Genomic DNA, 13,328 nt, shown 5'->3' with positions numbered 1-13,328 from the left:
CCGCCTTCTCTCCGTCACCTTTAATACCCTTATACTGAAGAAATATATCTAATTCCCTCTTAAATATATTTAATGAACCTGCCTCTACTGCCCTCTGTGGCAATGAATTCCACAGATTCACCACCCTCTAGGTAAAGAAATTCCTCCTCATCTCGGTCCTAAATGGTTTGCCTATTATCCTTAAACCATGGCCCCGGGTTCTGGATTTTCCCATCATTGGAAACATCCCATCTGCATCCATTCTGTCCAGTCCTGCCAGAATTTTATATGTCTCTATGAGATCCCCTCTCAATCTTCTAAACTCCAGCGAGTACAATCCCCCTTCTACTATTTTATTTTTTCCTCTTTTTTTGTTTTATTAGTTTTTTTTCCTAAAAAGGTATATACAATTTAGAATATGAATTATGGATATGATTTACAATTTATGTATGTTAGTAATATACAGAATATCTTATTTAGTTTATGTAATTGTCCATACTATCTTATTGAATTGTACCCTTTTTGTTGGTACAAGTTCTTTAGTAAAATCAATAAAAATATTTTTGAAAGGAAAGAAAATGATCACTTAAAGCTCCTTTATGTAGAAAATAGTTGTAATGAAATTTTTCTCTATGCAGAATGAGCACTTAAGTGTCCAGGTCCTTCTGAACCAGAGACTAACATAAAACTGTAACCAAGCTTCAGTACCACACAAGTCTATCTAGATGGCAACTTATTTTATAAAGTGTGCAAATGCCAAAACATGTCTTGAAACATTTGAAAAAGACCAGTCTGACCAAAGATTTAGTCCTTTTAACCTTTTTTGAATTGAATTTTACAATTATACAAATTTTTCTAGATTAGGGCAAAACCAAAATATGTGAACCAAAGAAGCATCTGCAATTTTACATTTGTCACATTTTAAATAAATTAATTGCATAAATTATGAGGGGCAATTTCTTCTGAATGCATCCTCCTCCATGAAATATAATTCAATTGAACTTGCAAGATTGATATATTTTCTTTGTTGTACTAAGGAATCAAGGCAAAGATCGGGAAAATTAAGTGAAAGTACAGATCAGCCAATATCCGAATGATTAGTCTCAAATAATTACACTTCATAAAATAGTTCTAATTTGATTTTTTTTTCAAAATTGAAACTAGTTACCAAGTTGCTTTCAATCAAAAACACCTGTTCAGGTTAACTGCAATATTTATCAATCACGTTATCCTGATAAATCCATAATCTCTATCTATAAAACTACGCACACAATCAAGCAATTCAATAGAAATAAACCGATTTCTTGTATTGGAGCCACCAATCGTGGGGGAAAGGTACACACGTTCGCCAACGACCGTGGAAGACAAGCATTTTAAACCAGTTGCGTCTTGCAAGGTGCGAATACGGGTTTTTTTTAAACGTAGTCCTTACTTCGTCCATACTGAGACCATAATTCCCAACTGTAATTGCATTATTCCTCTGGGACACTGGTGCTTTGAAATATGTCGTTGTCTAATCCTATCTCCACTGATACAGAATGTGTATGAAAGCTGAATTACAGAAACAGGCATCGATCCAGCCCATCCTTCCACCAAACAGCCGACCGGTCGGGCTGACCGAAGTGGTTCGAGTCTGAGCCCGTCGCTCTCCGCTCCTACCTGGGGATAGCGCTGAACCAGAATGGCGATCTGCTCCTTCTCCAGTTGCCACTTGGGCTTCTTGAGCTTCCTCCATTGCTTCATGGCAGTCTTCTTCTTTTGATTTCTCTTCTTCCATTTTTCGTAATTTTTTAAAATAGCCTCCTTGCTGGCAGTAACACCCCAACCCTCTTTGGAACCCATGCCTGACCGTAACGTGGGGACAAACCAATCTTCCGACGCACAATAACAACGTCAGCAGCAGAAGGCAGTCGCGTGGAAATGACGTCTGGTATCCGCCGACACCACCATCTGTCAATCCAAGGCCAATTCATGTGTAAACAGATACACCGTCTGCCGATGCTGGACCCTTCAGCCAAGAAAGAATTGTGGAGGAATTCAAGAAACCAATGCCACACCCGAATCCTGACAGTTTGAATACCTTCTTTGCCCGGTTTGATGAGGAAAAAAAACGATGTGACACCAAGGAAAGCCCTCGCTCCCCATGAAGAACAGGCACCCTGCAGGTGAGAAGGATCCTATCCAGGGTGAAACCAAGCAAAGCCACAGAAACAGACAACCTACCTTGTCGTGTGCTGAAATACTGTGCCGCTCAGTTTTAGGAGGTCCTGAGGAACATCTCGCTACAGCAGTCTACTGTCCCCACTGGTTTCAAGTTGGCAGCATGAACCCACTGACGATCGACGGTAACTGGACTAAATGAGAACTGCCCAGTGGTATTGACCTCAACCATCATGAAGTGCTTGAGTGACTGGTAATAAAACATATCAAATCCCACCTTCCCAGCAGCATTGCACTCATTTGAAGGGCCGACATGGCCTGTTTCTGTGCTGTAAACGGTTATATGGTTATGGTTATATGCACACCATGGAACTTTGTGCTCTCAATTGTCTGCACGATGGAGCCATTGACATGCAGCAGTTTACTTTCATTGTCAAAACCGATCCATAGATGATGCCATCTACTTCATCCTACCCACCTGGAGAATGATGCCTCATAAACCAGGTTGTTGTTCATTGACTTCAGCTCGGCGTTCAACACAATCATACCTCAGAGGCTGATGGATAAACTGTCCTTGGACTCTTCACTCCCCTCTGCAACTGAATTTTTGACTTCTTGGCAGTCCAGGTTGGCAGCAAAATTTCAAGACCCTTCTCACTGAACATGTGCACAATTCAGGGCTGTGTGTTTAGCCCACTACGGTTCACGCTACTGACTCATGACTGCTCTTCCAGATTCAATTCAAACAGAACTGTTGTTTGAAAATGATACAACAGTAGTTGTTCTCAACTGTAACGATGATTTAGTTTGCAGAGAGGAAGTTGGGAGGCTCACCAATTAGTGCAAGAACAACAACCTGAGTCTTAATCTGGACAAGACAAAGGAGATGATTATGGACTTCAGAACGATGAAAGTAAACTGCTGCATGTCAATTGCAGACAATTGAGAGCACAAAGTTCCTTGGTGTGCATATAACCATAACCATATAACCGTTTACAGCACGGAAACAGGCCATGTCGGCCCTTCAAGTCCGTACCGGTTCACTTGAACAACTCCACTAGCTCCTCCGCAAACTCCTAAGGAAGTAGAGGATGCCATATATAATTGTGTAAAAGTCAATACCACGTATAAATCAACCCCCTATTTTTGGCCAAAACAAAATCGGGAATCTCCACCCTCTGCATATCTACCAATGACCCTACCCCACCCCAAAATTATCTCCTAAAAGTTGCATTTACCTTCCAGAAGGTAAAATACAGATGCACAAATAGTCCAGCTTAATGATTTAAATTACAAGATTATTTTCTTTCTGTCATAGAACATTTTAACGGACACCATCACACAGTATCTTTGTCCAATTACCATCAAGTAGAAAGTACAGGAGAATCAAAACTGGGACTGCCAGGCTGGGAAATAGCTTCTTCCCAGAGTTTGTGAGATTGATGAACAGTATCCCGTAACTTTGGGTCTCTTATTAATAAAATTCAGTGAATTGTTCTAGAATATTTAAACATATTTATTTTATGTTATATTTTAATGTAGGTAGGTGCTGTATGAGAAATTTATTACCATATATTTTGGCGTACAAGTCCAGTTGTGAAACCTTAAATAAATTCTCGGGGGGGGGAGGGGTCAACATATGCTGAATATACTTTTGAGACTTCAAATTTACCGGAAAAAAAAATCAGATTGACGTCAATTCAGCATATAAGTGATGCTGGAAGCACCTCCCCACCACTCGGCACTACCATAATCACTTCTATCTGGGACCCTGAGGTTGCCATTGCCTCTCCTACCTGATAGGCCAAAGTTCCTGCTCCCGCTGGGAGCATAATGTGGGTGCTCCAGCTCCATGGGCCGTCGCCTCTGCTCCCTGGTAGGCCGAGGCTTTATTTATTTATTTAATTTACAGCTTTGTTACTTGCGATTGGGGTGTTTTAAAAAATTTTGGGTTGTTCCTGGAAGGCTAAAAAATGGGGGTTGACTTTACACCGAATATACCATAAAACCCTTAAAATTAGGCTGAAAATGGGGGTCGACGTACACTGGTCAACTTATTCCCTGAAATATATGGGGTATGTGTAGATGTGTCTATCATGTCTGGAGAAACAATGTTTCAAGTTGTATATGAAATAAATAAAACATGCAAATGCTGAAAATGGTACACCATTGGTGCTGAATGGTGCACCAAAAATAACCTTGCACTCAATGTCACTAAAATCAAGGAGCTGATTGTTGATTTCAGGAAGGGAAAACCAGCGTTATATGATCCAGTGATCATTGGGGGATCAGAGATGGAGAGGATGAACAAATTTAAATTCATTGGAGTCACTATCTCGGAGGTCATTTCCTGGACCCAAAACACTAATGGCATCATGAATAAAGCATGTCAGAACCTCTACTTCCTCAGCAGTTTGCAGAAGCTTGGTATAACATTGGAAGCCCTGGCAAATTACTAGATGTGTGGTGGAAAGTGTGCTGACTGGTTGCATCACAGCCTGGTTTAGGGACACTAATACCCCGTGCGTAAAGCCCTGCTAAGGACACAGCCCAAGATATCACAAGTGTGGTGATACACCACTGGCCTACCTCTCTACCTGCAAAAGAGCATGGGGAAAAGACAACACCTGGCCAGCTGTCAATCAGCGGACTGGAATAGACCAAGCCCCACCTAATCGCGTGTCAATCACCCCCTGGGATATAAGCCTGAGCCGGCCCTTCGAAGACACTCTCAGTGTTTACAGCAGCACAATCTCACAGCCCTGCTCTGTGGAAGTTTACATCGAATAAAGCCTGTTGTACAGTCTTTTGGTTTTGTGTGTTTGCTTCTGTCCGATAGCACACACCAATTTATTTGATGTAAATTCTTGAAGCTGCTATGGAAAAGCTCCTGAGTGCCGGGAGCCTCGAAATCAATCCACGCCACCCAGAAGCACAAACATGTTTCGAGATCTGGAAGCACATGGTCGAAGCAATCATCGAGGCTCATGCCAAAGACATCCTGGACTCTGATCGAAAGAGCCTCATCTTACTCCAATCAAAGCTGGGTCCCCGAGCCTTCCAGGCACTCAAAGACTACACCAGGTACTCAGAAGTGATGAACACCCTCGACACCATGTTTAAACCTTCCACAAATGTGGTCTTTGCAAGGTACCTCCTGAGTATCTGAGCCCAACTACCCACGGAGACAGCTGAATCTTACCTGGGAGCCCTGCGTGAGTTGGCCTGACCTTGTCTGGCTGAACCTGGGGTGAATGAAAGGGAGGTCGAGAGGCTGATCAGAGACACCTACGTCCGAGGGCTACACTCGAGGGCTGTCAGGCAGAGGCTGCTGGAAAAAAATATCTACTCCTTGGCCAAAACAGTGGAGATAGTCCTAACCCTGGAAGCAGCAGCCCTGCACACCGAAGCCCTTGATTCCAGGCTTCCTCAGGTCTCCGCATGGTCAGCACATTCGGCTGCTGTGGCCCTACATCAAGCTGGCTAAAAACCACTATTTGAGATGTAACAAGAAAGGCCACTTTGCCAAGGTATGCCTCTCAAAGCCAGCCGGCAGCTCAGCAGCCCTCTATGACCTCCCCTCCTCCCTTGCAGTCCCTGCCAAGTGCAATTGTTGGGTGACCCCATTGTCCCCCAGCCTCCCCAACCACGACGGACCAACTTCCAGCCATGCTGGCAATGATCGCCACGTGCATGCCATGAGCCTGTACCAGCCCTTGTTCTCGCCAGCGGCGCCTCTCGAAAACTACAATGACGTCACTTCCAGTCTATGGAATGATGTCACTTCTGCCGGCCGTGATGACATTGCCCTCACCAACAGCCAACGGTGTGACATCACGTCCCCGGCGTAACGAGCACTCCAGGAGAAGGGGCCAGACAGGCGCGGACGCCGCCAACACCGAGGCTCACCCAGGCCTCCGACGATGACAATGTGGTCAACACAGGCGCTGACCAGGAAACCCTACCGATGCACCCCACACCTCTGGGTGCCTCTAACTGCCGCACACCTCACCCTACGACTATGGAGAGCACCACCGGTCGACACTCAACTCACCACAACTCGCCTCCACCGTCGGGGAATACTGACTTGTACCCCAAGAAGGTCCTAGCAGCCACCACCCTGAACAAGAACGTTCCCCACGACCTTGGGCACTCCACTATGGACGTAAAAATCAATGGACAGGTAACAAAGTGCCTAATTGACATTGGCAGCACCGAGAGTTTCATTCACCCAAGCGTGACCCACTCACTAAAGCTAAAAATCCACCCCACCACCTTCTCTATTGCCTTTGCTGCCAAGGACCGGAACTATCAGTACCCTCAGGTGCTGCTCGACCGATCTGACTGTGGGGGGAGGAGGAGACATACACCGGGTTCAGACTCCTGGTCATGCCCAAACTCTGTGCCCCAGTATTCCTGGGCTTAGATTTCCAATGCCCCCTGAAGAGCGTCACCCTCGCCTTCGGGGGGCCACTACCTCCATTCATGTTCCACAGCACGCTGTCCAACCAGCAGGCCAACCTGCGGCCTCTCCATGCTGTGCATCAGCCTTCCCACGCTCTTCTCACACCTCATGCCAGACTGCAAGCTGATAGAAGTAGACACTATTGCGCCACAGACAGAGACTTCATCAGGGCGGAGGTGCCGCGGTTTCTGGCAGAGGTGTCATAGACCCCAGCAGAGCCCAAGTCCTAGTGGTCAAAGGAGGAAGCAAGCCAAGGATGGTCATGGACTACAGCCAGACCATCAACCGGTACACCCAGTTGGATGCCTACCCCCTACCAAGGATAGCCGACATGGTCAACGAGATAGCCCGCTACCAGGACTTCTCCACAAATGACCTGAAGTCGGCCTATCACTAACTCCCCATCCACCTGTGGGACAAGCCTTATACCACCTTCGAGGCGGACAAGAACCTGTACCAGTTCCGCCGACTACCATTTGGGGTCATGAATGGGGTCTCTGTCTTCCAGCAGGAGAAGGACTGGATGGTAGACAGGTTAAAGGCGACTTTCCCATACCTAGATAATGTCACCATCTGCGGCCATGACCAGCAGGTCCACGATGCAAACCTGGAGAAATTTCTCTGGACCGCCGAGGAGTTGAACATCACTTACAACAAAGAGAAGTGCGTGTTCAGCACCACCCGCCTTGCCATCCTGGGGTACATCGTGTCACTTGGTGTCATCAGCCTAGATCCAGAATGGATGCGCCCATTAATGGAGCTGCTCCTCACCCCCACGCTCAAAGCCCTCTGTAGGTGCCTTGCCTTATTCTCTTTACTACTCATAGTTAGTTCCCCGGTTCTCGGACAAGGTCCACCCATTGACCCAGGCCACAACTTTTCCGCTCCCACCTGAGGCACAGGCAGCCTTCGTGTGCATCAGGGAGGACATCGCAGATCCCACGATACATGCTGTGGACAAGAACTCCCCCTTTCAGGTGGAGAGTGATGCCTCTGATGTAGCCCTCACCACTACCCTCAACCAAGGGGGGTGCCCGGTCACCTTCTTCTCCAGGATTCTCCATGGCTCCGAGCTAGGGCACTCTGCCATTGAAAAGGAGGCCCAGGCAATTGTGGAAGCAGTCCCCCACTGGCGCCACTACTTGGCCGGCAGGAGGTTCACTCTCCTCACCGACCAGCGGGCAGTGGCATTCATGTTTAACACCACCCACAGGGGCAAGATTAAGAATGACAAATCTTGCGTTGGAGTGTCGAGCTGGCAACATACAGCTACGGCATTCATTATCGTCCGAGAAAGTTTAACGACTCCCCCATCATCCTCTCCCAGACCTGCATGTTGCTCCACAACAACCAGCTGCAGGCACTGCACGAGTCCCTCTGCCACCCGGGCATCACCTGCTTATACCATTTTATCAAGTCCCAGAACCTCCCGTACACCGTCAAGGATGTTAGAACCATGACCGAGGCGTGCCGAGTTTGTGTGGAATGCAAACCTCACTTTTTCTGCTCACATCATGAAGGCCACTCGGCCTTCGAGCACCTTGGCATGGACTTCAAGGGGTCCTTGCCTTCCACAAATTGGAACATCTATTTCCTCATGGTCATAGACGAGTACTCCCGCTTCCCTTTTGCTATCCCTTGCCAGACACCTCCACAGCCACTGTCATCAGGGCACTGACACAGATCTTCACCATATTTGGCTACCCTGCCTTTATCCAAAGCGACCAGCTGTCTAGCTTCATGAGTGAGGAACTACGCCAGTTCCTGACTGCAAGGAGCATTACGACTAGTTGCACGACTAGTTACAACCCAAGAGGTAATGGGCAAGTTGAATGTGAAAACGGGGTGATCTGGAAGGCAGTTCTCCTGGCCCTTAAGTCAAAGGGGTGGTCGGTAGAATACTGGCAGGATGCTCTTCCCGAAGCACTCCATGCCATTCGGTCACTCCTCAGCACGGCTACCAATGAGACCCTTCACAAAAGCCTGTTTTTGTTCTCCAGGAGATCGGCGACGGGAATGTCTCTCCCAGCATGGCTCACGTCCCCGTGACTGGTTCTCCTGCGTAGACATGTGTGGGCACACAAGGCCGAACCCCTGGTCGAGCAGGAGGCAAGACCAGTCATCAGTACAGCACACTTTTAGTGAATCCCAGTTCACTACACAGCAATAAAGCAAATTAAATTCCAGGATGTATAAAAGGCAAGAAATGGAGAAATGCCAATCTTCATTCATGAGTGGAAAGAGAAACTGAGGAATTTTGTAAAAATAAATAAGAATGTTAATATCAAAGCTTTGAATAACAAGGAGCCAGTGTAAATTATTAATGATCACCATGAAAATCAAATTATCAGACTGAAGAAGAGAAAAATGAAAGAACTCAGGATCCTGGGCAATTTGGCAAATTCAATCTAAAACTGTCTTCATGATGGAGGAAATGTTTTTGCAATTGAAAGTCTACAACCAGCAGGGTACCACAGGAATGGGACTGGAGCCCTTACTGTTACATAATGAGGACAGGGTACATAATAAGTAAATTTGAATATGACAAAAGATTGGTTGATAGTGAGGAGGATACTTCCTTGTTCAGAGTGATACTGACCTGTTTTGTTGAGGAAGGGCTCAGACCTGAAACCTCAGAAATATATCTTTACCTCCTATGGACACTGCAAGACAGGCTGAGTTCCTCCAGCATCTCTGTTTTTACTAGAACCACAGCGGTGGCAGACTTGGGTGTTTCACTCCACTCTGATGTATACAAAGAATTGGACTGGCGACAAGTTGGACACCAAATATTACTCTAAAAATATTTATGTTAACAAACACTCACAAAAATCCCTCTCCTCCATTTAGAATTGGTTATTTGCATTAAGGTAGGAATAATTTGGTTAAGTAATGCTGCAACATGGTAGAATTCCAAATATAGATTGAGGGCAAACACTCCAGGTCAAAAACCAGTTACTCACTGTAAACAATGGCTATTACAATGATATGAAGGTAGAATTGTCTGTGTAAATAGACTAAGGAGGTCAGTGGATAACTAGTGATAGATACGAAAGCAGATAATTCATAATACTCAGTAGAAATTTATGCCAATTAGAGGATTTCCATGATAATGATGAAACCTCCTTGGTTAAACACAACCACCAAGGAAAATTTTTGAAAACTAGAGCTTACAAAAGGCAAAGGCTAGTGGTACACCAGTTGACTGAAAGTTTTCCAGGAACCTAGTAGCAAGAGACTAAAAAGTTGATAAGGAGGGAGAAAATTGATTTAAAGAGAAAAGTGGTAAGTAATGTCAAAACAAATAAGAATTCCAAAAAATATACAAAAAAAGAGGGAAAGTGTGGGATCATTGGAGAGTGGGAATTGTTTTTAAGGAAGTTGCTGCAGAGAAAGCTGAGTCATTGTTTGAAGTTTTCAATAACTGCGAGTTCCAGAAGGATACCCCCAATTTAGAAAACCAAACCTGTTCAAATAGAGGCGACAAAACATTGGAAACTAGGCTTGTTAGATTAACACCTGTTTTTCACATGATATTGGAGTCTAAAATCAGGGAAGAAATAGCTAGTCATCCAGAAATGTTTATGCAATTAGATGAAATCAATATTTTTTTTAGTTTCGAGGTTCCTTTTATTGTCACATAATAATACATAAAAATGTCATATACATGATACACTTCAATTTTTTACTTCCATCAGGCAAACAGAGTCGCCATGAGCATTGCCTGGCACCTCTAACAATAGGAGGAAAAAGAAGCAAAAGCACTCAGCATCTTTCAGCTTCTCCTGTCAGGGAAGAGATACAGGAGTATGAGAGCCAGCACCACCAGGCTGAGGAACAGCTTCTTCCTATGCATTTCCATAGAAAAAAAAAATCAAAAGGCAGGTAATATCTAAATGGAGAGAAAACTAAAAGGGCAGAAGAACCTGTTAAAATCCAAGTATTGCAAGATGTTATCTAATTAGCATATTCCTTATCAAGGATTGGCATTTGGAAATCGGGCAGTGTTTTTTCCAAAGATAAACTTTATTCACAATAAAAATGTATACAAAGGAAAACAGTGCAAAGTCTTTCCGCATTCTTCATCTCATATACTCATAGTCTCATTTATATATTGTTACCCTGTACATTATAGTATTATTTGTTTTACTATGTTACTATTTTACTATTTAGCTTTACCATTAATGTGGTCCCCTGGGATTACTCTTTTCTATTGTTTGAGGGGCTTCCCCACCAGTCTCAGTCCCTCAATCCCTGGTAGCAAAAAAGACTTTAGACTGTGGTCCAAAGTGCACTCCTGCAGCCTGAAATGTGTCAGTGGCAACATTCCCTCACGGACATCTCACTGAAAATCTCACTCAATGACCAGCAAGTTTTGCGCAGACCAAATAGCATCTTTCACCATTATCACCCAGAAGCAATAGATGTCTGTCCCTGCATGGGTTCCTGGTAACAGCCTGTACATCAGTGAGTCCTCTGTGCTGCTGCTGAAGATGAACTGTGACAAGGACACTTGCATCCACCTCCACACAGCAAATCCACAGTCTGCAAAGAGGTGGGTTACTGTCTCCTCTCTACTGCATTCGTCTCAAGGATAATATCCACTGGGTGTGATATTCCAGTTGTGCAGGAAGGATCTGACTGGTAGAGCTCCCCTCACCAAAAGCCAGGCTAAGTCCTGGCATTTGTGAGTTCTGGGGTTGAGGCATTCTGCCAGATGACCTGGTCAGTCTGCTCAGGAAACAACCCCACAGAATCCATCAAATTCCTTGTGCCTCAGTGTAAGCAGGACATTCCTGCTGACCACTGCCTGATGGACATGATCATTGGTGCTTGCCTGGAAAAACTCCACAAAGGAAAAGTAATGTGGCAATGTCCAGCTGACTGGGACTTTTAAAACCACAATTACGTCAAAGTCTGATAAAGTTTATACATAGAAAAATATATATTTTTTTTTAAAAACCCTACCTCCCTTCCCCTCTCCACTAATCCCCACTGTCCTTCTCCTAAACTACACCCTAAGAAAGAAAGGAAAAGGAGATCATCAATTATATATTTAATACAACACTTTAGCCATGGAACCAAGAATCGTCACTGGAATAGATTGAGAGCTCAAATCTTCAAACCAACAATTTTCAAATATGGGCTCCATACTTTCATAAAAAATTATATTTTTCTCATAAATTATGCATTATCTTTTCAAGAGGGGTACAAGATTTCATTCCAGTGTGCCATCTTTGCATTCATCCTTCTCAACATCTAAGATATGTAGAACATCAGCTCATAGTGGAACTTATTACCCTCATGCCTCGGTTCCACAACAGAGCTTGATGTAGCCACACACGAAGGTGACCATCAAGATGAGGGCCACAATGAGAATGCCCTTGTCTTCATTGTCAAATGACTTGTACATGACCTGTTCAATTCTGTATTCCCAGATGAATTAGAAGTCGTTCAGGTGACAGCCAGTTCAGAGGTATGGGGGATGGGCCACAACCTTGCCATTTCAGCACCTCACACCTGATATCCAGGTCCTTCCTTGTAATTGAGATGGAATGCCATTTATGCAGTCTCAATTTCTGATAGTCCTTCGCTATCCATTCCAACCAATATTTGTTCCACGCCTCACTCCATCCAATCTAAATTTCCAGCACCTTCAGGCAGTCAGACCTGACTGTAAAGGGGATGGTGGATCGATCGGGCCAGTTACCAAAAAGTGATCACTCTTATTCTGGTTAATCCTAGTGCCTGATGCCAACTCAAACTGGCCGCAGGTACTGATCAGTCTGCGGACTGATCGTGTTTCCAAACAGAAGATGGCGACATTGTCGATCTAGAACACACATGTCAAACTCTGGCCCGCGGAATATAATTATATTTGGCCCACAAGATCATTTCAAAAATGTATTGGAGGTGGCCCGCTGGCCGCCGCGCCAGTATAGCGCATGCACAGTAATACTACAAATCCCAGAATGCATTGGCGTCAGCCCACTAATCGCCCCCACCTCCTCTGTTTACGTTGCAGGGTCTCACCGTGGACTCTGATTTTGGGGCCTGGCCGGTGTCAGGGGAAGCCAAGGCCGCTTCCCAGCGCCCGGAACCGGAGGCCTCGGGCTTGACCTCGCCAGGACCGTTGCCCACTCCCCCTCCCTGCCGCAGGCCGACCCGCGACTCACGGTCACGGGGCCACTGATATCCCGAGATGCCGCCCTGCAGCGAGAGCCGATGCCCCTGCACTGTCGTTGTCCAACCCGATCGCCCGCAAACCCCGCCCTCCCGCACACAGGCCTGAGTAAGTATTATGAACTTTAATCTCAGGATAAAACAATCTTCCAATAGTTTCATGTCACAGTGATAAATATATTCCTGGTTAAAAATGGTCCTGCACCTGGATACAAGCTCATTCGGCATAAAACTTGAAAAGTGTGTAAATCAAAGGATATCTGTACCAATGGAAAAAGGGCATGGCAAATAACCCTGCTAGAGTTCATGCCCACAATCCGTCACCCATTTGATTGTTTCAGGAATCATGTTATTCTCCCAGATTCTCAATAGCCCTCAGATTTTACTATTCGACAGCACACTAGCAACATTTGACAAATCCTCTATAGAGAAATATTATTTATTGAATATTTTATTTCTCATTTGTTAATGCTTCTGGAAAGAGTTTATCCAAAACTATTTTTAAACATTTATTTTAATAAGAAAAAGTTTAACATTACAT

General features: G+C 44.9%; 1 protein-coding gene and 1 long non-coding RNA gene across 2 annotated transcripts in view; one reads left to right on the top strand and one right to left on the bottom strand.

Moving 5' to 3' along the window:
- ddx10 (DEAD (Asp-Glu-Ala-Asp) box polypeptide 10) overlaps positions 1-1,863 on the bottom strand; it is a 199,686-nt gene extending 197,823 nt beyond the window's left edge. The window contains exon 1 of the mRNA XM_069891292.1: positions 1,639-1,863. Within this exon, the coding sequence (XP_069747393.1) occupies positions 1,639-1,821 (183 nt within the window). The 5' untranslated portion in view covers positions 1,822-1,863. The remainder of the gene's footprint in view (positions 1-1,638) is intronic.
- The window catches only part of LOC138739379 (uncharacterized), a 103,818-nt gene extending 93,156 nt beyond the window's left edge, over positions 1-10,662 (top strand). The window contains exon 2 of the long non-coding RNA XR_011342206.1: positions 10,303-10,662. This is a non-coding gene — a long non-coding RNA (uncharacterized lncRNA). The remainder of the gene's footprint in view (positions 1-10,302) is intronic.
- Positions 10,663-13,328: the final 2,666 nt, after the last annotated feature.

This window comes from Narcine bancroftii, chromosome 7 (assembly GCF_036971445.1).
Source record: "Narcine bancroftii isolate sNarBan1 chromosome 7, sNarBan1.hap1, whole genome shotgun sequence".
Lineage (NCBI taxonomy): Eukaryota > Metazoa > Chordata > Chondrichthyes > Torpediniformes > Narcinidae > Narcine > Narcine bancroftii.
Note: the sequence above shows the minus strand (reverse complement) of the source record. Positions and strands in the feature narration are given on the sequence as shown.